The sequence below is a fragment of the Ursus arctos genome, unplaced genomic scaffold, assembly GCF_023065955.2.
Source record: "Ursus arctos isolate Adak ecotype North America unplaced genomic scaffold, UrsArc2.0 scaffold_11, whole genome shotgun sequence".
Classification (NCBI taxonomy): domain Eukaryota; kingdom Metazoa; phylum Chordata; class Mammalia; order Carnivora; family Ursidae; genus Ursus; species Ursus arctos.
In genome coordinates, this window is record NW_026622775.1 from 41747453 (window position 1) to 41775296 (window position 27844).

The 27844-nt window shown below is 41.2% G+C and overlaps 1 protein-coding gene across 4 annotated transcripts in view; it reads left to right on the forward strand.

Annotated features, from left to right (window-relative positions):
- TMEM131L (transmembrane 131 like) overlaps window positions 1-27844 on the forward strand; it is a 154798-nt gene that overhangs the window by 88435 nt on the left and 38519 nt on the right. For all 4 annotated transcript variants that reach the window (XM_026499499.4, XM_026499500.4, XM_057310137.1 and 1 more), the window contains 11 exons: window positions 16090-16167; window positions 16377-16530; window positions 17919-17977; window positions 18291-18399; window positions 20229-20322; window positions 20818-20971; window positions 21529-21699; window positions 23011-23080; window positions 24165-24282; window positions 25705-25846; window positions 27264-27373. In XM_026499499.4, the coding sequence (XP_026355284.1) occupies window positions 16090-16167; window positions 16377-16530; window positions 17919-17977; window positions 18291-18399; window positions 20229-20322; window positions 20818-20971; window positions 21529-21699; window positions 23011-23080; window positions 24165-24282; window positions 25705-25846; window positions 27264-27373 (1259 nt within the window). The remainder of the gene's footprint in view (window positions 1-16089; window positions 16168-16376; window positions 16531-17918; window positions 17978-18290; window positions 18400-20228; window positions 20323-20817; window positions 20972-21528; window positions 21700-23010; window positions 23081-24164; window positions 24283-25704; window positions 25847-27263; window positions 27374-27844) is intronic.

A 27844-nucleotide genomic window follows, 5' to 3' on the forward strand; every position in this document is an offset into this window, starting at 1 on the left:
AAATAAGATTATAAAGTACAAAAATGTACATAGTTTCAAGGAGGCTTTAGAGAGGTTGCTAGAAAAAGGTATATAAATAGGTCATTAAAGGAGGATTAGGGCTATGCAGGGAGCATTCTGGAACCTTCAGGTTAAGTCACATGAGTATAAACTATTTTTCCTTCCATGCTGTGCATTACGTCTCCAGGACTTGTTTCTTTTATAGCTGGGAGTTCATACCTTCTGACCACTTTCACCCATTCTGCTCCCCCTACATTTCCCACCTCTGGCAATCACAAATCGGTTCTCTCTGAGTTCAGTTGTGTAACACACACAGTTGGTGTGTGTGTGTTTTTTTCCCCCTAGAGTCCACATATAAGTGATATTATATTATATTTGTTTACTTCTGTCTTATTTCACTTAGTATAATGCTCTCAGGGCCCATCCATTTCGTTGCAAATGGCAGGATTCCCTTCTTTTTTATGACTGCATAATATTCCATTGTATATATGTACCATATTTTCTTATCCATTCATCCATTGATGAACACTTAGGTTGTTTCCCTGTCTTGGCCATTATAAAAAAAATGCTGTGGGCGCCTGGGTGGCTCAGTCGCTTAAGTGTCCAACTCTTGATCTCCACTCAGGTCTTGACCTCAGGGTCATGAGTTCAAGCCCTGTGTTGGGCTCCACACTGGGCATAGAGCCAACTTAAAATAAAATGCTGCAGTGAACATGAAAGTACAAATATTTTTCCAAGTTAGTGTTTTCCTTTCCTTTGGATAAATACCCAGAAGTGGAATTGCTGGATTGTCGGGTAGTTCTATTTTTAATATTTTGGGGAATGATTGTATTGTTTCCAGAGGGGCTGCACCAGTTTACATTCCCACCAACAGTGCACTAGGGTTCCCTTTTCTCCACATTCTTATAAACCTTTTATATGTATCTGAAGAAGTGAATGTTAATGGAAGACAGGGGCGCTCTTTGCACTGGGGATCAGCTAGCTGTATTGAGTTTTTCAGATACAGGGGGTTGTCACTGCTCTTTCCTCACACTTCCTTAACATTGCTTCCTGAGGTAGCCGCTAGAACTGCTCTGCAATCAGAGCACCTGAGCTCATGTACCCTTGCAGCTTACTGCACATACCTCATGTGAATATACTGTGGCAGCAGCTGGTGTTCTTCTCCTGAAACTATTAAAAGATTCAGATAGCAGGGGCAGCTGGGTGGCTCAGTGGGTTAAGTGTCCGACCCTTGATTTCAGCTCAGGTCTCATGGTGCTGAGTTCAAGCCCCACATTAGGCTCCACGCTGGACATGGAGCGTACAAATAAAGAAGTAGGCAAGTAAGTAAGTAAATAAATAAATACGATTCAGATAGCTGTGACAAAAGTCAGGTTTAAGTAATGCTCAGAAATTATGGATTTATTGTAGGGATACAAGCAGGATGAAAAATTAATTATTGTATGAGATCAAAAAGCCAATATAAACCTCTGTCTGTGTTTTTCCGAGCCTGGGGTATTTCCACTGAGCCACACTGCCTTTTGTTGGAAGCATTAAATGAGCGTCTGTAAAGCATCAAGTACGGAGGAGCTTAACCTCCAGAGTATAACTTTATTAAAGCACTCTGAAAAGGGCATTATTTGGTATTTTATCCTCCTTTACTAAAAGAGCATATATTTAGGACAAGTGGTCAAACAGATTATAGTCCATTTTATTTGATTTTCTCTCTACTAGTAGGGGAAAAACAGTGTTCACATGTGTAATGTCATATAGATCATAACTGTTTCTGCCCTTTTTTTTTTTTTTTGAAGATTTATTTATTTTAGAGAGGGCGAGACAGTGCAGTGGGAAGAGGCAGAGGGGGAGAGAGAGAGAGAGAGAATCCACAAGCAGACTCCATGCGGAGTGCAGAGCCCAATGTGGGGCTCGATCTCACGACTCTGAGATCATGACCTGAGCTGAAACCAAGAATTGGACACTTAACCAACTGTGCCACCTGGGCACCCCTGCTTCTGCCCTTTTAATATAAATATCCTAGGTTTAAGATACAGTTTGTTTCTTGGAATAACAAAGAATGTGTCTATCTCATGGAATAAACTAGGGTGTCAGTGGACAATTGTGATCTCATTTTTTTGCAGTATGGGCTCATTTTGGTCCTTTTGTTTATGTCTTTTACCCGTTGGTATCTGACTTCTGCATTTTTCCTGCTCAGTTGAATCAGTGAAATGGCTCACTCTCTTCTTTTGGAAACAGAAGTGTGTGTGTGTGATTCATCTTCTATCTAGATTCTTGCTGGCCCTGTGTGTTGTGTGGCCGCTGAGTTCGGTGGGGAGGAGGGTATAGGTTTCTGTCTGTCTGCTGCACATTTGATTACATCAGGCCCCTGCTCTTAGGAAGAAAGTAGGGGAACATGCGGACTTGAGATTGCTTTTTACTTTTTAAACCTTTTCATCTGGCCCTTTTTCATTTGTTTTGCCTTTTATGAAGTGAGGGTTCCTAGCGGATGAGAAGTCACTATTAGAATGGGTCCGAGTGAGAGTTTGAGGTTCCTCCACTTTTGTTGTAGTCTTGTCATTTTTTGGCCCTTGGCTTATTCTAGTCATTCTCTGCTGCAATCCGTGTGTCACACCGCTGCTCTAACGTCCTCCAGAACACCGCCGCTCACTGCTTCCCCAGTCTCCGTACTAGCTGGGTCCCGGAGCTTGGTGTAGGAGGCCCTTGGACCTGCTCCAGCTTCCTCTCTGGCCTCAGATGTCCCACCCCTCTCTTCTCCACTCTGGCCTCCAAAACCACTCGCTGTCAGAACAGGCCATCCCTTCTTACATACTGCCTTACTTTCATAAGCTTTCACCCCCCTCTAACTCTCACGATCCTTCTCATTCCATCCTTTGAGACCCAGTTCAGCTATCATCTCTGCAGCTTTCCCAGGGTCCCAGGTGAGTCCATGCTCTGGGCCCCCTGGCACTTGGTTCAGGTCCCTGCTCGAACATTTGGGGTCCTGTGTCGTCTCCCTCCTGTGCTCTGCCATGAAGCTGTCTCGGACAGGGCCTGTTTCCTTTTCATTTTTATAATCTCAACATCACTTTAGTGTTTAGTACACTGAGGGCCCCTGGACTTTTTAATAGATAGGTGAGTCAGTGGGCATCTGAGTTGACATCCCCAAATAGCTTATCTACCTATTGTTCTATGTAAGATTTGTATGACCTCACCTTTTCACATCAGCCACGTTGACCTTCACTAGATTTACTACCAGGGCAGGTGGTAATATTCTTATTTTAGAAATTGTAGATGAGACTCGGAGTTTAAGTTACTTGGAGGCTGAGAGCAGAGCTGGGAGCAGTAGTGCAGCTCAGTCTGCTGTCAGATTTTCTCCATATATAGAAAGTGTCGTGATGACTTTCATATCTGTTGATTTAGAAATTCATGGTCCACAAAGAACAAATAGCAAATAAAATGTGTTGGGTTTTTTTGGTCACATTTTTATAATGGCACTAAAACAATAGAAACAGCTTAAAGGCTCAGCAGTAGGAAAGGGATTTAATGAATTTGATTACATCAGTATGGTAGACTATTAAGTAGTTCTTCCAAGTTATAATTATGATGCTTAATCTGACAAGTGAATAGTAGAATATAAGCTAGACTATACTTGATGATTGTAACTGTAAAATGTATGGTGGGATGCAATATACAAAATATAGTTGTATTAGGCTTGTGAAAAGTGAAAGTTTTTATTTTTGAAGTTTTTTACAGTGCTATTTTGGTTCTAAACCATTGAGACTTGAGGAGTGTTTCAGTGGTTTATTTGGGCATAATTCAAACAATATTTGAAACTGGCATTGTCTCAGAGTCTGGCATAGAGTCTCACTGTCGCAATAGGCTTGTCTCAGAGACTTACAAGAATTTAAGTTACTGTTATTAGTATCATTGTAAAATAATGTTTATTGTTAAAAAATAAAATGATAAGTCAAAGCGGACAACCCAGAGAAGAGTTGAAGTGAGAGGAAAGCCCATGACACACAGTCTCACCAAGTAAAGGTGTGTCTGTGTGTCCTAACATGGTATCATATGACCAAATTATCAAAAAGTGAGATCGTGGTTATAAACAATTACAATGTAATCATAAGATAACGTGGCAAACCAGAGGAGTGAAAAATTAGACATAAGTCCCAAGACTAGGGTCACACTTGGCAGCGAGAACCAGGACTAACACTTTGTCATCTGCTCTCAGTGTATTTTCTATGTGTGCCTGCATATGATGAGGGTTCCCCTCCCCCACCACAGTCTAGCGTGGCTGGATGGTGTGAAGGAGAGATTCTCTCTGGGTGTGCTGTGTGATATCTAATGCACTTCAGACCAGGAGTTCCTAACCTTTTCAGATTGGCACAGCCCTCGCTTTTGGAGTGGTGATGTCAGGCCCTTGTGCCTGCCTGCCCGGGACAGGTGTCAGGCAAGGGCTGCCTGGAGCCCTGTGCCTGCCAGGCTGGGGGAAGGTGCCCCGGGTTGCTTTCCTGCTTCTTGCCTCCTGAGGTGCTGATCCCTGTCAATTTAGGGTGGCGATCTGAAAGCGAAGCTGTAAAATCCGTATAGGGAGGGAACCAAGGAAAGTTTCTTCAATCGCAGTTCAACAGAAGAGAAAGGGGGCACATTTCTCACTAACGAATAAGCTGCAAGAGTCTGGTCTAGGATTTGGAGATGGAAGATAGAGAACGGGGAAAGTTCTTTGACCTCTCTAGCTGTCCTATTTTCTTGATGGGCTTCCGTAATTAATTAAATGAAAGAAACAGATTTTCTGAATGTGATAGCTGAGAATTCCTACAAATCCGTGTGTAATCAATAATGTATTTAATAGCATGATAAAAGTTTTTGTTTTTGTTTTTGTTTTTACACATAAAAATGATAGTGTCAGACTCTGGAAAGTATTACTGTGTGTTAGGTAAAGATATGTGCCATTACCTAATTTTTTCGGCATACCTGCCTCTCTGAATATGGCTTTTATTTTTTAATTTGTTTTTATTTTTTGAAAAAAGAATCTTCATAAGTGATGTGTGCATTTTTTAAGTTAATACTGGACATTAAGAGAAGGACAAAGGCTACTAGTATATCAATAATGAATACAGTGCTATAGAAAATAGTATATATAGGAAGCAGAGGGAGGAACATTTGCATGAATGAATATGGCTTTTAAAAGAAAGGAATTGAAAAAAAGCAAAGAAATTGCTTAATTTTCTCTTTTTCATCTCATTCCAATGAGGATGATTCAAGGGGATGGGACCGTGGGAAGTGGAGAAAAGGGGGCTGGTGAGTGGAAGGAAGGAAGAAAAGAAGCATGGGAAAGACTGGAGAGACAAATGGCCTAGATGTGTGGGGGTGGGTGTCTCTTCCTTCTGTTCAACAGAGCAGGGAGTCCATCCCGTTCCCCGCCCCCCCCATCTTTCTTCCCCCTGTTGCTTCTCTAAAATCTCTGTTCTCTTGGCAGGAGAGAACAGTGTTCTTGGAGAGCAGTTTCCTGGTCCATCCTTTAACTCAGTGCTTACCTTGTTTCTTTTCTGCCTCCCACGAGAATTGACTAGGTCTTTATGGAAAAGCCCAAGAGGGCTTTTATATATTTACTGTATAGTAAATACAGTATGCAAAAGCTTTTGTTTTTAAATGTGTATTTTCCTTTTGCCAAGATTATAAGCTCCTCAAGAGCAGGAATCCTGTCTTAGCCAGTATTTGTTTTCTTATTACCCAGCACAGTCTGGCCATATAACATGCGGTAAATAAATGCTTGATAATTGAATAAATGATCTTCAAAGGAAGAAACTATAATCTCAACTATTTATGAACTTATGAGACATGAATCTTTTTTAACTTCTTTCAAACATTCATTCGTTAGAATATTCTAGAAAATTTTATTGGGGTATTTGAAGATGCCCAATAAATAACGCCTGTATTCCTGGCCAAGTTCTAAACTAGTGGACATATAAGAAATAGGAGTTAGGGGTGGCGCCTGAGTGGCTCAGTAAGTTTTGTCTGACTTTTGATTTCAGCTCAGGTCTTGATCTCAGGGTCGTGAGTTCAAGCCCCGCATTGGGCTCCGTGCCTGGTGTGGATAATACTTAAAAAACAAAAAAAACAATGAGGAGTCAGGGAACGAAAATGCCACCGTCATATTGCTGATAAGCCACATTCTTGTGTATCAGCTGAGGTCAGAGAGCTGGTTACTAACTGTCTGTCCCCTGGGGTAGATCATGGGATGGCCCGTCAGAAGGGGGGTTTGAGTCTGAAGGACAGACACCCTTCTTGAGAGTAGAGAGGAAAGAAACCAGCTGCTCCGTGAGCCCCTACCCTTCTCCACCCTGTCTACAGCACAGTATCATGGTCTGTTACCCTCTGTCAGGCAACCGCCTCTATCTCCAAGGGGAGAGGAAGACGTGGGGCAAAAGGACAGGTGAATTTAGGGAAAGAGAGTCCTTTCCTTGTAACACTCCTCAGTTTTTGTACCTGTGACGCATTGGGCTTACCTGTTATCAAGATCGGGTTCCTCCTTCCTCTGGCAAGGAGATCAGCAGATTCCTGGCAACCATGCTCCCCCTGTCCTTAGTCTGTTCCTCCTCCCACTGGAACCAAACCCCCAATTCTTTGATCCTTCTCAGACTGTTGGGGAGCATTGTTGAGTTTGTCCCTAGAAGGCTCTGAGATAGATTAGAATAGTTCATTAATAATCTGTTCCAAAGGCACACTGCAGTCAAGGTTGAAAGTTCATGTCCTCATCTGTTTCCCATTCCGAATTCTTTTCAAGTATGATATCCAATACAACTGATCAGAGTTTTTGCAGTGGGATCAAATAACAGAGTTAAGATACTCCAATAAAAAAAATACCAGCCATGTAAATGTGCCCCATCATAGATATATATATATATAGTGTCGTGAATAAGAAGGTGAATTCTAAAACCACACCACGTGGGTAAAAATCTCGGTTACCTCTGAGTGACCTTGGCCAACTTACCTAACCTCTTTGTGTCTCAGTTTATCTATAAAATAAATAATCATAGCACTACTTCGTAGCATTGCTGTAGCTGTTGACTAAATTCATGCTTGTAAAGTGCTTAGAACTAGTACCTGGCACCTAACTAAAACGTATTCATCACTTAAAAAAATTTTTTTTTGACTATAAACCTCCTATTGTGAAACTCTTGGAGAATTTTTAAATTCAGAGATTCAGTCCTCTGGCAAGATGTGAAAGTTCAAGGCTATAGTCCCATATCAAATTATCTTGGCTTGTGAGTTAACATTAAAAGAATTTGAAGCCCTCCCCAGTTTCTTATTTTTTTGGTCTTAGCCCGAGAGGTTGTCCATGCCTGTGTGAGCTGGGGAGCCTTCAGCAGCTACGGCTTGGGGCTCGCTCTCGCGAGAATGCGTGAGGCTTCCCCAAGTTACATTGGCTTAATATAAAGCCACTCGGGGTACCTGGCTGGCTCAGTCGGTAGAGAATGAAACTCTTATTCTTGGGGTTGTGAGTTCGAGGCCCACGTTGGGTGTAGAGATTACTTAAAAAAAAATCTTAAAAAGTATCAAATTTCTTTTGATTCTCACTTGAGTCTAGAATCTTAAGACACACAAGAATATCAGATATCAGCCTTTATCCACTAGATTTGGAAAACATGCTTCCCATCCCAGCCCTCAAGGGACTAATCCTAGGCAGAATTATTTCCAGCACTTGATTTTTGCCAAAAAAGAGGGATGGAGGATGGAGAGCATGCTTCACCTTGGTTTTGGCTTTAGTTTATGCCAGTTGTTTTGATTCTAAGACCTTTGCAGTTAAATTCAGCGGGGAGAGATTGCCTATCAGGAGGCTGCCTTGGGACCTCGGGGGGCTTGGGGAAGCACCCCTTGAACAGACCAGCTCCTCTCAGGAGGTAGCTCCTGAGGTGCTCTGGTCTTCCCTCCGAGGGAGCACTTGGCAATGGTGGCCGCCTGTCATGGGTGTGTCTTTGTTCTCTTTCCTGCAACAGAGCCCTTATTTCTGGCATGTCTGTGCTGAATGGTGTGGACACCGTGTTGAGGCTGGAGCGGCTGCAGTGCCTGGGCAGGGGCACTGGGATCTGTGCACACCCTGGTTTCCATGGCTCCCTGTGGTAGACTCACTTAGCCTTCTGGAACCTACTTCTTAGAGAAGGCTTTTCCCTTTTAGCCCGCCTGTTTCAAGTGAAGCATTGTTCTCAGCAGATTCTTGGAGGGGAGCTGCTGTTGACATTTGGGAAGCTTAGGGCCTGGTGGGGATAGCACGTTGGCCGTGAGCCACTCACTGTTCCCTTCAGGTTGTGAGTGTGCCCTTCTTTCTCTGCAGTTGTGGGCTATGCCTCCAGGATGTGCTTGGCTTCTCCTGGCCCCTCTTCCTCCCAGAACGGCTCAGTTGAGTGTCTAGCCATTTAACCAGATTCTTTTGTTGGTCTTTTTCTTTCTCTAACACCTGTAAAGCTGCTACTGTTTTTGGGAATTGGTTCAGTCCTTTTTTTCTTTTCTTATTCTTTTTGATGGGGATCTTATATATATATATATTCCCCCTTCTAGATGTTCCTCTAGATATTTTCTTGTGAGTTCTCCTAAAGGAAAAGAGATTAAAATCAATAAGTTCTGGGTCTGCTGAAAGCATCTGTTGTTCAAACAAATCTTCTCTTCCCTGTGTTGAGTCTTCCACAGGAGATGCTTTCCTATCATACCAACATCTAAATCGGGCCTGGGGTCAGTCTGTCTCCAGAGTCTTGCCCGGTTCCCCTTTAATGGGTTTCCGCTTCTTGCTGTGCCTTCTCTTAGACTGAGTCCTGCTTCTATAAACTTCTCAAACATGTTCCCCCAGGGCACGGGGAGTAACTGTGTCTCTACCTTACATGCTCGGAACATTCTGCTCTGATCTGCCTGTCCCCTGCACCCCTGAACCTGTCCAGGTCTTAGGTAGTAGTCCTGGGGATAGGTGTCTCAATCCTCAGTGGCTGTGGATTCTGTACCTGGCTTTAGAAGTGTGTTTCTCCATAACTCCTGTAATGGAAGCCTGGTTCCTTCAGAGGGAACAATTCCTGTCTGCAGAGGTCTCGCTTTTCTTCTTTTATTCCATTTTTTTAAAGCTCCAGGGAGCACAAAGATCTGTCTCCCTCATTTCAGTTAGCTACCAGGCTATCTCCATCTCTCTGTTTGTCTGTTGAGCTGGACCTTTGAGGTCTTGTTTTCTCATTCAAGTTTTGTCTAGTTCTCTAAGAGGTTAGTCTTTCTGTTAAGGGGAGCCCTCTCTTCCTCCTGCTTCGTCAGTCTGTCTTTTTTGTTCTGTTTTCAGTTCATCTTGCTCTGAGAGGAAGACTAAACCATGTTTCCCTAACCTTCTAACACCTCTGATGTCCAGGGTGAACTGGATTGTTCCAAGGACAGACCTTAGTGTTTGTTTTCTTTCTGCATGCAGTAATTCCGTCGAATTGCTTCTCTGCCTCAACCCGAGCTGAGAGCGTATCTTCTATCTTACAGGCTTCTTGCTGCTTTATCTGCAGAATCTGCCATCTCTCTGGGTATCTGTCATTTTGGATCTTGAGCATCTAAAGCAGCGGTTAGCATTTAGATGATTAATAAATCTAGAGCTAGTGAGTTGGGGAGGAACTTCTGAGTCTGTGGACCAGCCCACATGAATTTAAGCTAGACTCTTTCATAGTTCCAGCTCTCTGCCATGAAGATAATGCATAAAAAAGGAACAGAATTCAGAGCAACCTGTCTGTACTGTCTGCATGGAACTGGACCCAAGCGTTTCTTCGAGATCTGACTATAAAAGCAGATGGTCCAGCTCCGGAAGCTCTCTCTATTGTGAGGGGAGCCTTGACCAGGACATCTTTTCCTTTTCCTTTTTCCTTCTCCCCTTTCCTTTCCTTTTCTAGTGGGGAAGCATATACACCATAAGCTACCGTTTTAAGTGTGCAGTTGAGTGGCATGAAGTACATTCACACTGTCATGCAGTCATTACCACCATCCATTCTAGAACTTTCTCATCTTCCCCAACTGAAACTTCTACCCACTACGTAACAACACCCCATTAACCTCTCCTCTCAGTCTCCCATGACCATTATTCTGTTTTCTGTCTCTATGAATTTGACTATTCTGGGGCCCCCTCATATAAGTGGAATCACAGAATATTTGTCCTTTTGTGTCTGGTGTATTTTACTCTGTTATAATGTTTTCAGGGTCCATCCGTGTTGTAGTATATGGGTCAGAACTTCCTTCTCTTTTAGGACCGAATAACATTCCATTGTATGAATACACCATGTTTTGTTTATTCATTCGATCATGGATGGATTTCGGGTTGTTTGTACTTTTGACTACTGTGTATAATGCTGCTATGGATTTGGGTGTACAAATATCTGTTCGAATCCCTCCTATCACTTTTGGGTATATACCTAGAAGTAGAATTACTGGATCGTTCAGTAATTCCATGTATGATATTTTTTGAGGAACCACCATACTGTTTCCCACCGCATCAGCCTTTCTTCCATAGCCATGGTTGATTTTTTGCTGTGGTTATGCCTGTTTAGGTAAAAGCTATGCCCACATTGCTCAAGGTCAAGCTACCACCGCCTGCATCACAAATCCTGAACTTTTGCCGAGCCTGGGCCCAGGGTCAAGGCCTGAGCCAGGCCTTCAGGACCCACTTGCCATTTGCTTAAGGCCCAGCAGCATCCAGTTGTCTAAAAATAGCTGCTTGCCTTTGGATAAAGCCACCATATGCTACATGACCTACCAAGGTGAAAATCCCACAAGGCTCTCCTGAACTGCCCGCCCAGCTTGTAACAGTTAAAAGCCAGCTCCCCGAGTGCCAAAGCCAGAGTGTTGCGCAATATAAGCCACTGTCGCTTGGTCCAACGAAAAGTCACGTGTCTAAGTGTTAACTTGTTCTCTACATTGCTTTTTGTCTGTCTTTCAGGGTTTCTGGCACAATTCAGGAGGGTGGAAGATTGTGGGCAACAAATGGCTCTTCTCTCTTTTTGTGGGTTCTGAACCAAATGTGAAACAAGACAGGAAAGAATTTGAAGTGTTTAAGAAACAACAACAATAACAACAACCCTCTTCTCTTAGAAACCAAAGGAGTGTGGAAGAGGAGTTTCCTCTCTTACAACTTTGATGTAGGAAAAATGCTTCCCAAAAGCATTTAAGTTATTTGTTAAGTGCATTAATTGTGAATGAACAACTAAAAACAATAACACCCCCTTCGGAAGGTCTACTCTGTGTCCTGCGTATCTCATTTAGGACTCATAATGTGGCTGTGAACTCACTAATTCTGTTTTATCGAAGAGGAAACTGAGTCTTAGGCAGGGTAGGGGATGGCCCTAAGGTTTTGTGGCTGGGGTTTCATCTCGAATTAATGGCAAAACCTTTTCTAAAAAAGATGTGAATAAGAGAAAATGCAATACATGTGCTTTAAACCCTCTTCCCTTAAAACAGAAAAATGAATTTCAGCCATTTCCTGGGTTTTTACAGATATTGTAGCGAGGGGTCTGGCAACATAGGTGAATTTTGTTTCGGTGGTTAAGTATCTGAGGATTAGCAGGGCAGTGGTTATGGGGAGGGCTGAAGCCCAGTTGCTGTTGAAGGGTGAAAGCAACCCCACAGTGCTGACTAATAACTCCGCTGAGCCCGTCTGTTGTGCAGGAAACACTAAATTAGGAGTTTGGTTATAGAGCATGGCTGTTGTGTGGAAGGGACCCAAGAAAGTGCCTGTTTTATGCAAACTCATTTGCTGTATAGACCCTATTGTCCCTAGCACAGTATGTGTGGGCCACTGTCTGGAATGGTCTCATGGCTTATACAAAATCTGGGTTCCTACGGACACACGTGCTGGCATTAAGACATTTACCTGGAAAAGAACCTTTAAAAGTTAGCATCCAAAATTGTGGAAGGGGAGAAAAGTAAGACCTAATATTAGAATTTATCTATAATTGTTTTATATATTCCTTAAATATTCCTTAAATGCAAGGTTTCTCTGGTGGTCATTACTGCAGATGCCCTAATTTCAAGGCTCTTGATCATTCTGTCTGGATCAATATATTACAGAGTCTCATATACTTTTGTTAGGATATTGGTTTATTCTTGTTAGTGGAAGTCCTCTAAGATGGTAGGACTTGAAGTCAGTCATTTCCTTTCCTCTTTACTTGAACACTATCCCCCCAAATCACACTCTGCCCAGGCCTGCTGCACAAAGACCAGTTTCTTAGCAAGAAGAGAACTAGGTGATTTCTTCTCTCTTAGATCCAGTTAACTAGAGTCATAACACAAAACCATGGGAATATAAGCCGTTACAAAAGGGGGTTTTTAACGCTGCCGTTTTTCTGGACGATTGCATTATCTCCTGGTAGCGTTTTCTAATACGTGTTTCCATGGCGAAGAACTTTCCAGCTTTTAAATTAAGGAGAAGTAGACTTGGTCTGTTCTGATTTACTTAGAAAAAAGTACTGACCTGTGTTAAAAGACGTGCTATTTTTTATTCTGGTTTCCACTAGCTAAACTTAGGACCTTTGATAAGTCATTTAACCCCACCAAACCACATTTCCCCCCAGCTTCTACAAGGGAATAATACCATATACTTCATGTGGAAACCACCAAGAAATTATTTTATTTTCTAGCTGTAAAATTTACGAACTAATTTGTTAAAGTGGTTTGGGGGGTTTGAAAAGTAGAGAAGTAGGTTTCCGTTTTCCTTTTATATCCTGCCCAGGCACACTCTTGGATGAGGGGATGTCCCACCGTCGTAACAAACGTGCTCAGCTGGGGCCCTTTCAGAGAGAATTTAATCCGTGTGTGTGTGTGTGTGTGTGTGTGTGTGTGTGTGTGTGTGGTTGCCCCATGTTTTGGTTATAGTTCACTTTCTTAAGTCAAGATCACAATAGTTTTGTTCTTTTGATAAGGACATGAACGTTCAGATTGCTCTTTGAGAAAAATTGGCCTGCTTCAGGGACGGTTTGGAGGTGCTGGGACTCCCCCTTGTGGGACTCTGAAATGTTCTACAACAAATGAAACAATATAGTTTATTTTTGTTATGCTTCCAGAGAGGAATTTTACTTAAAATGGTAAATTATAAATTCATCTAGAAACTTACCAAGAATGACAAAATACTGGGCTTTATATTACATCAAATCACTGTGCAAATTGGATTGTTTAATTGTGTTCAAAAATCACAATTTTGAACTTATAACATTTCAACATTTAAAGAAATATTTCAGGTAAGAGAATTACCTTGTGAGGTTAAGGCCTATAGTTGAATTGCTGTAAATTTTCAAAAATCATAACTGTTATAAATCCGTATGTTGAAAATGTGTTGATATGGGTTTTTCTTTAAACTTTTTTTTTTTTAAGTTTTAGGTTAGAAGTACAGGTCAAGTGACAGGTTTTGGTATATTCTTTTTTTTTTTTTTTTTTTTATAGCCATTGTTTGTTATTTTTAGTTTCTTGCCGGTTTCAAGCTTGCCTTTTTCAAGCAAGAATCTATGGTGTGTGCTCGCTTCTCTTCACTCACTAATTGCATATTGCATTAAGTGGTAGGCATTGTGGTAAAAGCATCAAACAAGGGGCTTACAGTCTTCTGGGGAAGACAGACCTTGAGCAGGTTGTTATATTATAATGAGGAATGTTAAGGAAGGTCAGGGAAATGTGCTGTGGGTGTAAGTAATGGGCAGTTACCCCAGCTGTCAGGGAAAACCAAGGTGAAGGGGATGTTTAAGCTGGACACGAAGGTTTAGCTAGATAGAGGATCTGGGGTTGTGAATTCACAGCAGAAGAATACATACAGTCAGAGCAGAGCAGAAAGTAGACCAGTGAGGCTGGAGCATAAATAAGGAGGTAGAGACTGGGCAGATGCCTGAGTTTTGAAGCTGTAGTGAAGGATGTGGTCTTTGAATGGTTTTGAGCAGATACTGGTGTCACCTGATTTGCATATTTGTAAACTCTTGTTGCAAGGTGGAGACTGGAATGGAGAGGGCAGAGGTGGACACGGTGTGGGGGAGAGAAGGGGGAATAGCCTCTCTCCCCCTCCTCCTCCCTCCCACGAGGACAAGCATCCCTCAACTTTTCTGTAAAGTCCTAAAGAGTAAATTTTGGCTTTGCAGGCCATGTGATCTCCGTGGTTTAAGTACTCATCTCTGTAGCTGTAGCATGAAAGTAGCCATAGACAATACACAAAGGAATGAACATAGCTGGGTTCCAATAAAACTTTATTTAAAAACACAGGCAGTGGGCTGGATTTGGCTCATGGGCATAGTTTGCTGACCTCTGATCTCCAGGGTATTAGGAAGGAAGAGAAGTGAATGGATTCAAGGGTACTAAGGAGATGGGGTCAGTATAACTTGGTTATGGGTTTGTTTGAGAAGGGTAATTGAGGAGGTGGGGTGGAGTGAAGTTGGTTTGCAGGTTTCTCTCATGAATAACTGTATGAATAATGGCGCCAGGACGACACGCACAGCAAGGGTAGCTGTCTGGGTGAGTGTGAGCACTCAGGAGGCTGCCCGCCCATCAGCTGGACATGGGTATGTGGAGAGGTCTGAGCTGGAGACAGAAGTGTAGGCAGCTTCAGTGTCTCTTCCCTAGAGAGAGAGAGTGAAGAGGGCAAAAGACAGAATAACTCTAACATCTTGAGAGGAGAGGGGGAAGAGCCACAAAGGAGGAGCCAAAGAGGAAGGAGGAGAGCCAAGAGAAGCACAAAGGGATAATGGGGTTAAATTGGCAGAAGAGTTGGGCAAAATGAAAAGTGTCTATTGGATTGGGGTATAAGGAGGTCATTTATAACTTTGGTTAAAGCAATTTCAGAGAGTAGTGGGCTTTTCTAAAAAAAAAAATTTTTTTTTAATGTCTTTGATGGTGGGACTCCTTAACAGAAAGATAAATTCAGAAATCTAGTTCTTAGTTCTTCCTTAAGATTTTAGGTTCAGTTTACAAATGGTATTGTTCTGTTTAAGTCTGGCAGATCTAGCAATTACTTTTTAAAAGAGTTTTTGGTTAATATTTGGTCCCATTTACAAGCTTGATTAAACTTCTAAACAATCTTTACTGCATTTTAAAATGCATTGTATTTTATTCCAATTTTGGTACTTTAATTGCTGAATGACAATAGCAGTAGTTAAAAATGTTTTTAACGTAATGTACTTAGGTAATTCTTAAATCTAACAAATTAAACACCACTGTGGTGCAGTTCTACTCAATACTAAGTCTTCCTGGAGTGGATAAATGCTTACCCACAATTAAGTCAGCCAGGGGTTTGGGGAATGCCTTCTTACCGTACTGAGATTTCCTGGTGTCCTGACTGTGGCTGCCAAGTCGAGTGCCTTTTTTAATTTTATAATCACTATGCCAGACACATCAAACTGAACAAAAAAGGGACTCCCCCAGCTTAGGTTGTTTGGGTTGACATGCCTCCCTACCTGACTTCCCTGCGCCTTCACTGTCGGCAGCCCCCATCCTCCCCCCCAAATGGCTGTGTTCCTGGATTGGGGTTTGCGTTTCCTCCTCCTAACGATATGCCAGTTATCAGCCCATGTGGCTGTTAAGATCTTTGAACTTGACGAAATCCTGCATTCTCTTCATTTACTTTGGTCTCTTCCATCCATAGCTCTTTCACATATTAAAAATGATAATGATGGCCGGTGGAATTTTAGACCTCTCTGAGTGTTTTGTCACCACTTCTAACGTCATTCTACTAATGGAGGGCAGACATAAGAACAGTTAATTAGCTATTACTAGGTGAACCTACTTTGAAATGAAAGACTCCTGTGTTGAAACAGACTGTTCAAAAAGTATAAGAAATGCCAAACTACAGTGTTCCTGTGTATATTTAGAACATATTTATCTCCTTACTGCCATAATAGGAATTTTCATGTTGCCCAAGGGAGAGCTTATGATTTCCGTTAGAATGTAAGCTCACTGACAGATCTTCCCGTCTTACTCATGTTTATTTCCAGCTACTAGAACCCAGCATTTAGCAGATACTCAAGTATGTATTACATGAATGAATGAATGAATGTCCTGAATAAATGATAGATCATTTCCTTCGAATACAAGATGAACTTCTTGCCCCTTCTAAGTATTTTCCCCCCTTTTTCCTTCTTTTAGGCAGAAACCACTAATACTAGCCTCTTGCAAGTGCAGCTGGAATGCAGTTTACATAATAAAGTGTGTCAGCAATTAAAGGTAAAATAAAAGATTCAGTGTTTTTATCCTTCCTTTCCAGCCTCTTGGCTTGGAAATCAAAAATAAAATGACACATTCTGCTTTCAGAAATATACATGCCCTTGCCATACATAGTGCTTGTCTTTTTCTAAGATTTGCAATCACAAAGTTGGCATGATTTTTTTTTTTTTTTTGAGCTTTTCCCTTTTTTTCCATCCCTCCAATCTCAGAGTTGTTATATGGAATCTGACGATGTTTTGCGGCTACAAATGAGCATAATTGTAACCATGGAAAACTCCTCAAAAGAATTTGAAGAAAACACACAAGATTTGTTAGATCATCTTTCTATTATTTATGTAGCTACAGATAAATCTGAGACCTCAGGTAAGGTGGAATGTTTTAAAATGTTTATTATGATATATTTTATTAACCTGCATCATCATTCTTACAGCATTGACTTGTGATTGTATCATTGCAATGCAAAGACAAAGAGCCTTTACTTTCATTATGAAGAGATTGAAACAGTAACTGGTTCTCAATCTGCAATCGCTAGTTAAGGCTGTATTATTTTGGAGTAAATTAAGTGGCAACCATGAACCATTCTGAGTTTCCTTGGGAATAATTTTTCTTGGCATTCTGGAGATAGTAAACAAGTTAAATGGGCACAACAATCTAATATAAACATTCACAGAGTATTTTAAGTCTTGTGTCCCTTGTTCCATTGTTACTGATTTGCAGAAGCTCAGTTAAATCATGTTTTGTACTTTTAATAGTTGATTGGGTGCTGGCTCTTCCTGGATGCCTGGCAAGTTAGGGTAGCGTGAATTTTAGTGTTCATTTCTATGAATTTTGTCTTTGAAAATGTGTGCCCCGTGTACCAGAAACTACCTGGTGCATCAGTTTAAGTTTCTAAGAACTTTGGTAGGCAACATATATTCTATGGTCCGTGACATTTATAATGTAGGGTTTGCTATTATCCATTGGTTAGCAAGACTGTTCTGGTATATATGTATGTATGCGTATGTATATGGTATATATATATACACATATAAGTACATATATATGTACTTGCACGTATGCCTCATATCATATTCATTTCATATTCATATCATATTCATATCATTCATATTCAGAGAAAGAATTGGTAACAAAGTATAATTTTATTTGGGAGTCTTAATTGTTGGTGAAGCATCATTGACTTTCCATTCCCCAGAATTGGTTATAGTAGTAATGGTTCAGCAGGAGAGCTGCCCTGTCCTTGGGTTCATAGTTTTGGTGATTCTCAGAAAGGCCAAGTAGACAACAACGTAGAGAACACCCCTTTCCCATGGGGAGCACTTTTGGTGCAGGTTAAAAGGAAGGCTCTGCTTTGAGATCCCAGGGTTCTGTTTTTCCTCAAATAGGATCATCTAAATAAGGAAATGAGGGGCTGTGTAATCAACAGGAGGACATAGCTTATTTAAAGCTGTCCAGTGGGTTTGCTTCGGCCGGAGGAGTTACAGTAGGACCCTAAACTCAGAACTTCTCCCCTGCTAGCTCATCATCATTTAGAAATCCTATATTGGTAGGTCAGTCTTTTTTGTATGGGTCTTTTTTTCTTATGACTTAGAAGAATACCCAACAGAAAATAGCTCCCAGTTTCAATTGTAGTGTAGAAAAATGAGTCACATTTTGTATAGAAATGTGTAATATGGTATTTTAACTACTATATTAAGGTGTGAGAAGGAGATGGCCCTTTGTTTTAATCTCATTGTTCTGATTCTTTTGGACAGATGATTCGGCAGTAAATATGTATATATTACATTCAGGAGACAGCCTTATTTGGATACAGGTAATTGTAAATGCTTACATAAAGTAAATTTTAAACTGACAAGTGTGTGTTTAATTGCAGAACATGAGGATTTTTCAGGAACAGATACAGAAACACTTGTCTCATTCTTTCGCATTAATTTACGCCCATTTTCCCTTGCTTGAACCCATATTAGGGTGAAGGTTGTCAGCACCCCTTCACTGCTATAGACACATGCTGAGCAGTTGCTTGTATGCCAGTCTGAGCCACTTAGTTCTTTTAGCAGAGTTGATTCAAATTGGATAAATACTCACCCAGCTGAGCATAGTAATATGGATTTTTTTTTTTTTTGTAGGACGTACATCATTTCTCACAGAGAGATGCCCTGTCTCTGCAGTTTGAACCAGTACTCCTACCTACTTCTACGACGAACTTTACAAAAATCGCCTCTTTCACTTGCAAAGGTACAGATTTTTAAAATATCGGAGATTGTCTATTTTCATTATCTACTCATGATCATTCTTTCTGTGAAATGACTTAGAACAACAGAGTAATAAGCAAGGTTTTCAGAAAGTGAGTGGGTTGTTTGATTATAATTCTGCAGTCTTAATAGTTCTAAAGAGAGAATGACGAGAAGAATGACCATTGATGCCACTTTTATTCTGCCACACGTGTAGGATTTTGCATTTAAAGCTTAACTGAGTTGGTGATTTGAAAGAGCAGGATGTAGATGTGTTTGGTGGAGGGCCTGCTTCCCCAGATAGAGAGTTCTCCTGCCCCGGTTGTGTTTCTTGGTGCAGAATGCAGTGCAGATCTAGTGAGTATAAACCCAGTCCTCTCTTTGGGTTCTTATTTATTTACGGTAGAGTTCTGTAAAGAAATGCAAATGGTTTTAAACATATGAAAACATGCCCTGCCTCACTTATATTTCAAGAAGTGTTAATTAAAGCAACAAGTGAGATATAATTTACTACTTAGATCAATAAAGATAAAAACATTGTTCATATTCTGTGTTGGTGATGCTTAGGGGAGAAAACATGTTTTTGACAAGAGTATAAACCAATGCAGGCTTTTTTGGGAGGGAAAATTGACAAGCTTGAAAATTTAAATGCACGTAGATGCCCTTTGATCCTTAGCTCTACGTCAAGGAACCATCTACAGATAGACTCATATACGTGTGCACAGCTGTAGCTACAGAAATGTGCACTGTTGGTGACAATGGAGCAGTGTCAACACCCGTCGATAGGAGGCTGGCGGGATTGTCGGGCATCTCCGGGAGGGTGTGCCCTGCAGCTTTTAGGAGGCGTGTGTGCCAGCGCCGTGTGCACCCTTGGTGTTTTTTGGGGGGTCTGTGTACTTGGATATGCACAGAACACTGGATGGGTGTGTAAGATCTGCCAGCAACTGTTTCCTTTAAGATAATTGGGAACTTGGGTGAACGGTAGACTTTATTTTCACATTTTTGTTAGTGTTTGAATATTTTTGGGGGCCGTATATGTAGCTTAAGAAAAAAAAAAAGACTAGGGGAGCCTGGGTGGCTCAGTCAGGTAAGCTTCTGCTTTGAGCTCAGGTCAAGCCCTGAGTCAGTCTCCCTGCTCAGTGGGGAGTCTGCTTGTCCCTGCTCCCTCTGCCCTTCCCCCCCTCGCGCTCACTCTCTCTCTTTCAAGGAAATAAACACCCCCCCCAAAAGACTTGCGTATTCGTATCAGAGTTAAGAATTCAATACCAGTGTCTTAATATTACAACCTAGCTCGAGGAAAGCTTAAAAGTGTTGTTTTGATAATTCACCGTGTTTTGGGCTTCATTCCTATTCTACTGTGAAGCTCCGTCTTGCTGTTTTGGTTGTCTTCCTTTCTTGCTCATGCCTCCACATGCTCCTCTTTACCCCACCCAGCTGAGCGTCATTTTTCACTTCTGTCATCCCTGGCAGAACTAAAGACTTTATTTATGGTGAATGCAGATCTTTGTAAAGAGAAGCCATAAAGTGTTCACTCTCTTTTTTTTTTTCCCCAAAAGAAGAAATGAGAGGTTGGTTTAAAAAAGGGGTGGATGGGGAGGGGGTGGGGGTGGCAGACACCATGTTCTAGATGATTGGCCGTAAGCCAGCAGAGAAAAAGATACGAGTGTTTGAGAAAGGATTTTACCATTGGTATCTGATGCACTGTTTTAATGGAGACTGAAAAGTGAAGTCATTAGAAAGTTATAAATAAAACATAGATCTTGTTTTTGTTCAAGGTAATGAAAGAAAAGATAACTTAATGCTTCACATTTATTTCTTTGTGTCTCAAAACAGCTACGTCATGTGACAGTGAAATTACAGAAGACGTGAAGAAAATGAAAAACACTTCAACACTAAAAGCATGTCTCTCCTCTCCTGTGGTTCAAGGGTAGGGTGATTCCACTTTCCCTTAAATCATGTGTTTATTTGTTTTCATCTCGCAATGATTGAAAAATATAACTGGTAAGATGTGTATGATTCTCTCTCCCAGGACTTGCCTTCCACACATTAACACTGCTGACAAGCAGGGGAAGGGCTGATTGCAGAATGGGAGAGGGGAAACAGAATGATTCAGTTTGGGGCCTGGGCCCGGGCTGGGGAGCCAGGTGTGGGAGAAGGAAGGGGAGGTGCCTTTGGGTCCTGGCGTTGCCCTGGCGGCTCCGTGTGCTGGCCTGGTCCTGGTCTGGTCCCTAACCTCTGGCCTTCAGATGCTCCACGTGGGCACGAAGGTCGAAGAAGGCAGTCTCGAAGCTTGTTTCCTAGCACTACTAACCTGCACTCTCTGACATTTTACGACGCTCCTCTCTCTGCACTCGGAGGCACGTTGAGTGCTGCCGATTGTCTCACACTCTGGGCTGATAGCATGCATGTCCTGTGTTCACAGGTATTTTAGAATGGACTCCTCGGCAACCCAGTTTCACATAGAGACTCACGAGAACACTTCCGGGGTTTGGTCAATGTGGTACCTCAACCATTTCGACCGTAGTGTTGTATTAAAGGATGTGTTTGTTTCCAAGGAGACCAAGCACATTTTAAAGGTACGTGTGGTATTTTTATCCTGGTTTTAGCCTATTTTAAGCTTTGTTTAAGGTCAGATGCCATGAAATTAATATTTATAAAATTTCATTTTTACTTCTGATTTTTTAAACAAGTATTTTTCTCTTAATGTTTTCAGAGTTTCTTCTGGGATCTGTTTGTTTATTTTTTTAAACTGTTGTTCAAGGAGCGCAAAGGGACCAAGATATATTCTTAAATGATATTTGCTCTTACTGTTGTTCAAAAAGATTACAATGTATAATTTATACTAAAAAGTTTGTATTTATTAAAAGTAAGCCTAATTAATGACAAAATAGACTTTTTCAGAATACCACCCATGAAAATTTCAGGATTACTTTTGTGAGATTTAAAAACAGTAGCATACGAAACATTAAAACCTGTCATTTATATAAAAGCATTTCAATCTTTGTCCTGGAAATAAGTGAGTTTAAATTATATTTTTAAAAGTACAGAAGAACATTAGTATCATACTTTATAACAGTCTTAATCATAATTAGTGTTAGGAAAAGTAATTTCTCTTGCCTTTTTTTCTTTTTAGATTCTGAATTTCACTGGCCCTTTATTTCTACCTCCAGGCTGTTGGAATATATTTTCTTTGAAACTTGCTGTTAAACACATTGCCATAAACCTATTCGCCCATGTATTTTTGACTACAAACACAGGTGCCGTGTTTGCAATACCTCTACAGATTTACTCAGCCCCAACCAAGGTATTGTTTACAACACTATGTGTTATAATTCTCATAATAATTACTGTTTATTAACTTACGGTGCTTGGGTTTTATGGTCAGAGTTAAGCTTATGTTCTTTAAGACTATCTAAGAAATTTGAAGGATATTCCTAGGCCAGGTTTCGATATGGAACTCTTTATTTGGAAAGACTTTCTATTTTTCATAAAGTAATTTGACATTCTTGAATAAAATAATGCAAATAGGTTAATCTCATTTTCATTTATTTCCAAATTTGAAGAGCAAGGAATACGTGCTTGCTATAGAAAACGCAGTTGAGCTTTTAGTGCCCACTAGCAATGAATTCAAGGAAACTAGGCGGTTAAATGCTTTAGTTAGGCCTCTGGGAAGTGACTCTCGGTGGCTTGCAATCCTTGCATTTCTTTAGTGGGCCAAATCTAAAACCTGAAAGGGTTCTCAATTAAAAGGCTTTCTAAAATCTGGGTAAGCCGTATTTAATTTAGATCTTATCTTGAACATGTCTCATTTTTTCCTTAATGTTTATTTATTTTCGTTTGGTTACTGTTATTGCTTCTTTTTGATCCAAGCTATTCTGTATAATGCTGGGTTCTAATTTTTCACTGAGACATTCATGCAACCATCTTTATGATTTTTCTCACTTATTAGTGTTGGTGTTTCATAGATAGAAACGCCTCATGCTTAGCTATAGGCTTGAAGGTAGGACCTCTAAAATTAAACGACACAAGATGCAAGGTTAATTCCATTCATCTGTATTTCGAGCCGGGGAGATTTCTTAGAAATTTCCTTTTTCCGAGCAAGAGTCGCATTTTAAGAAGAGCTCCTGTGGGAGGAAGGAGGCAGGTTTCGCATATATGTGGAGTTAGCAAGTCTGTGCTTTCCCACCCGGTAGGAAGCGGCACATCAATTGAAATGTCCCAAGTGGCTTACGAGTTACTCTAGATTGGTATACTGTTTTTCAGAAAATCAGAGTACGGTTTTTTTTGTTTTGTTTTGTTTTTTAACCAATCAGGAGTGTCCTGAGATTAACCTCTAATTCAGAAGGCAGCTTTGTGTCTTTGGGGCGCATGGATCGTCACTGTGGGCATTGATGGCTGTGCCCAATGCACTGCCATGATCCTTCCTATGAGAGACAGTTCAGAGCTCTCATTCAAGAAGAAGGGAGGCCAAGACATCACTTTCTCATTGTTTGGCTTCTGGTTAAAGAGAAATTCACCGAGGTGGAAGCCATTGTCTGCTTCGCATTTGAGTGCATTAGGATTTTTATGTTTAGTGTTGTGTTTTAAGTTATTCATATATTACTTTTCAATCTAGGAAGGGAGTCTGGGTTTTGAAGTGATAGCACATTGTGGCATGCATTATTTCATGGGAAAATCAAAAACAGGTAAGTATTTTGCCCTTAGGCTTTCTGTAGAACTCTAGTTTGGGGTTGGGTGGGAAGTAGTGAGGAAAAATAGCATCTGTAGATGGAATAATTAATACCATACACATAATTGTATCATATTTTATTCTTGAGCATAACCATTCACAGAATGACTTGCAATTGTTAAGAATCCTGCAAAAACACCCAAGGTCCTTGTGTAAATAATGTCCCCTTAAGCAGCTTGAACTTTTTGTAAGGGATTTTTTTCGAACACATTATTTGATGGTCACAGCAACCTTGTGTCCAGGAAAAATTGGAAGGTTCTGGTTCTTTTAGAAAAGGGCTGACTACAAATTGGTAAAAATAACCTGGAATTGCATTTGAAGACTTCAGTGATAGGAGCATAAACGTCGTACAGGGGGTGCTAGCTGTGTGTGAGTTTGAATGGTGTTGAGATAGAAGCTCTTTCTAGTCCTTTTCCTGCCTTCTGATGTATGAAAATATTTAATGTAAGGAGACCGTTACTGTACAGACAAGATGTCTTTGGGGAGATTCCCAAGTTTTCATCCTGGTACGCTCTTTAGCACAGATCAGACAGAACAGATAAGTAGAGAGCGCTAGGCGAACAGGAGGCCAGTTTATAAATATAAGCAGGCACCTTCTCCAGGCCCAGCCCCTGGTCTGTGCCCTTCCTCGGGAGGACCGCTGTTTGTCCATCAGCACTGATCGTAGTAACCAAGAACGACTTGGGTGGTGACCAGCTCTGTTTACAGGGAAGCAGTTTAGCCTGTTAGATTGAAAGCTGTTAAAAATGTTCCAAGAATAATTTTAACTTGTTTCAGGCTGTATTCATGAGCCATGTGTCTTTTATGTTATTACCTTTACATAATTCAATTTAGTTTTGTTTTATACATGTTTGTTTGATTTGATATATCATTTGCCATCGGGTCAGAGGGACTCCTAGTAAAGCAGTCAGAGGAAAGGGGGGGTTGTTGATTCGCTTGGCAGTCCTCTTGGTTTGAGAAGTTTGACAGCCCGTGGCGTTCTTTCCTAACGGAATTGCATTTTCTGTACGTCTAAATATTACATCTGATCTAACTTGTAGAAAATCCCAACTGGGAAGGGAGCCTTTCTCTGGATCGGTCTACCTGGGACGTGGATTCGGAACTTGCCAATAAATTGTATGAAAGATGGAAGAAATTTAAAACTGGCGATGGCTGCAAGTACGTCCTCTGTGTTCACCTTTCCTTGTCTCTTTTCTTCACCACCGGCTTGGGGGTGGGGGGGGACACTACCACGTAGTACTTCACTGAAATTGCACGCCTGAGTATTTAATAATTAGTATTTCTCTTTGGCCTTTTATTTTGACAAATTTCCAACCTCACAAACGTTGAAAGTATAGTGCAGTGAATACTCAAATATTCCTCATCTGGATTCAGCCGTTGTTCACATTTTACCACTCTTGGTTTATTTCTCTCTAGACCTCTGTATCTTTGTACACACGCACGCAAACACACACACATTTTCTTTTTGCTGAGTCATTTGAAAATAAGCTGTAGATATCATACTTCAACCCTCAGTGGTTTATTAGGAAATATTTTATTTTCTCAGGAGATTTTCCTCCTACATAGAACTACACTACCATTGCATACCCCACAAATTAACATTGATGCAGTTATATTACCTAATACACAGTCTGTATTCAGATTTCTCTGTTTGACCCACAAATGTCCATTATGGCTGTCTTTTTCTTGTTCCTTTTTTTAAATCCAGGATCCATTCAGGGATCATGCATTGCATTTGGTTGTCATGTTTTCTTAATTTTCTTTAGATGTGTATCTCTGCTCACCCCCCTCTTCTTCATCTTTCATAACGTTGACTCTTTAGAGGGTCTTAGCCAGTTGTCTTATAGAACCTTCAGCACTGTGGGTTTGGTGAATTGTTTCTTCAAGTCTACATTCACATTAAACATTTTTGGGAAGAGTGCTGCCTCCTTGGTTCATCATTGCATCAGCTCGGAGGGGACATATATGTCCATTTGTCCCATTGCTGGTGTTGCTAAGTTGAATCATTTGACTCTCCCCACGGTATGTGTGACAGACAGATCTCTCTCCATTGTATATGGATTTTTCCTTTAATAAGTAATTAAAAATTAATAAGTAAAATGTGCTGTGATAATTTGAGAACGTATACATTTCCCGTTCCCTAAGAGCATGTCACTGATAATTCTTGCCTGGATGAGTTAGTTGTTAGATTGATGGCTGCAAAATGATGATGTTCCTAATTATTTTGTTCATTCTACTTTCTTTTTGAGCACCCCTGTGGATTCTTTGTTCATCACCACATTTACCACCATTATTATTTCTGATGCTTAATTGTCCCAGATTTGGCTGATGAGAGCCCCTTCAGGCTAGCTTGTGGGTCCCTCAAATGTTCTTATCATTCATTCTTTGATCGCTTCCGTGCTTTCTAATAAAATAGGATGTCTCAGGATCATCTTGTACTTTCTCTCCCCAGACTCAGAATAAGCCATGTTTTCCCCAAGACACCTCGTTCCTTTTAGTGAGATTGGTATTTGGTGATTTCATTTTTTTAAATGTCAAAATTATTTTTCAAAGTAATTTCTTTCTTTATGAATTTCACAGGAGGACTGTTTTAGGGATGACTCGGTTTGGTCGCTTGAAGAAATCCAAGGAGTCAGAATCCTTTGTTTTCTTTCTCCCTCGTTTGATTGCGGAGCCCGGCCTGGTGTTAAACTTCAGTGCAACCGCCCTGAGGAGCAGTGTGGTGAGGGTCGCGTGTCTCCTTGTCGGTGACGCCCCAGCTCTTGGGTTCTTGAGTTACCAGAGTCTTGCCACCTGGAGAATACTTTTTCAGAACCAAACATAATTTAAATTCATTTTACGTGACACACATAGGCCGTTCAGTGCATTTAGTAGGGAGATGTCGGAAGAACCAAATGAGCAAAACTCGAAACAGACTGAAAACGCATGAAACAAATACATTTTCTGAAGTTTGTTTTCAGTTCAAAATCTGTCTGCCAAGAAAGTGTTCAACTACAAAACAACAGAGCAAGTCTTTTTTTTTTTAAGACTTTATTTTTTTAATTTTTTAAAAGTAGTTTCTACACCCAACGTGGGGCTCGAACTTACAACCTCGAGATCAAGAGTTGCATGTTCTACTGACTGAACCAGTGGGACATCTGACAACAGAGAAAACCTTGACTAACACAGGCTTACATATAGGAGGTAGCTTGTTTCATAGCAGGAAATTCAGAGGAGAGAAGTCCAAAGCGGATGTGGCAGGAGTGCGATGCCACCAGGAGCCCAGGCTCTGTCTGCCGGTTCCTCTCTGTCCTTAGTGTGCTGACTTCCTCTCGTGGGTGTGCTTCCCTCGAGGAGCTAGGGAGGCACGGAGAAAGGCGCAGGCAGCGAAGGGACACCAGCAGGCTTCCACGTGTGTCTCAAGTCTTGGTGCCAGAGAGCTGCCTGCATCACGTGTGGTCTGGGTGATAATTCACACTCCGTGAGGCGTTCACTGGGTTTCTTTAGGGGTGGCATCAAAGACTTTCCAAAAGATGTTCATTTTGAAATGATTTCAATTTAAGTTTCAAGAATAGTACCAAGAACTCCCAATCACGCTTCGTAGAAATTCACAGTTTTCCGTGTTTGCCACGTTTGCTTTATCATTGCTCCCCTCTCTCTCTGCACACACACACCCCACACACATTTTTATGAGCCACTTGAGAGTGTCAGATGCTGTGCCCCCCTTCCCTCCACTTCAGTGTGATTTTCTTAAGAACAGGAGCACCTTCCCACATACCAGAGTGTAATTATCAGAATCGGGAGATGTGACGTTAAACAGCATAATGTTACCTGGTCTGCAGTCCATATTCAGATTTTTCCAGTTATCCCACTCACGTACTTTATGGTAGGTTTCTTTTTCCCCCTGGTTCAGGATTCAGTTCAGGGTCTTGAATTGCATGATTACATCTTTTTTGTCACCTGTAGTCTTCCTGAACTTTTCCGTGCCTTTCATAGCAGAGACGTTGTTGAAGCAGGCAGGCTCTTTATTTTCTAGAATGTCCCTTGATTTGCATGGTGGTTCCTCATGGTTAGATTCAGGTTATGAATTTTTGCAGGATTATTTCAGGGGCGACGCCGTGCCTTTCTCCGGGTTTTGATCTGCCTTTCCCTGTATCTAGGTGAAGTACTTTATGGTGAAGAACCCTTCCTCTTGGCCGATCTCTGTGCAGCTCCTGCCTCTCTCCTTGTATCCTAAGCCCGAGGCTGCAGTGCGCCTGCTGCATAAATGGTAAAGCGCCCAGTTGCAGACTTTCTGGCAGGGTTTGGGAAATGTTGTTACGACTCAGAATGATTCCAGGTCCCTCCCATTTTTCACCCGGAAAAATGTGGGTGTACACAGTACTAACCCCGGTACCTGCGCACCCAGCTCCTTGGGGCATATACCTTGATGGAAATTGCCCCTTCCCGTTGTCAAGCGGCATCTTTAGTGTTACTGTGTCAAGTCTGGTTCCCAGCAGAATATTCTTTTCTTCGGCCAGGGATCTTTGCTAATATTCCCACATATATTCCTAAAATTTAGAATCTAGGTCACAACGATCTCTGGGCAACACAAGAAAATGAATTTTGCGTTTTAGTACATTTTAATGGAGTGTTAAAAAAGAAAAGATGATAATTCTTTTAGTGCATGTCTAAAAGGTGTTAGATGTTCATGTTCTATCTTATTCTTACAAAGCAATCCCAGTTTTACTTAGAATGTTTC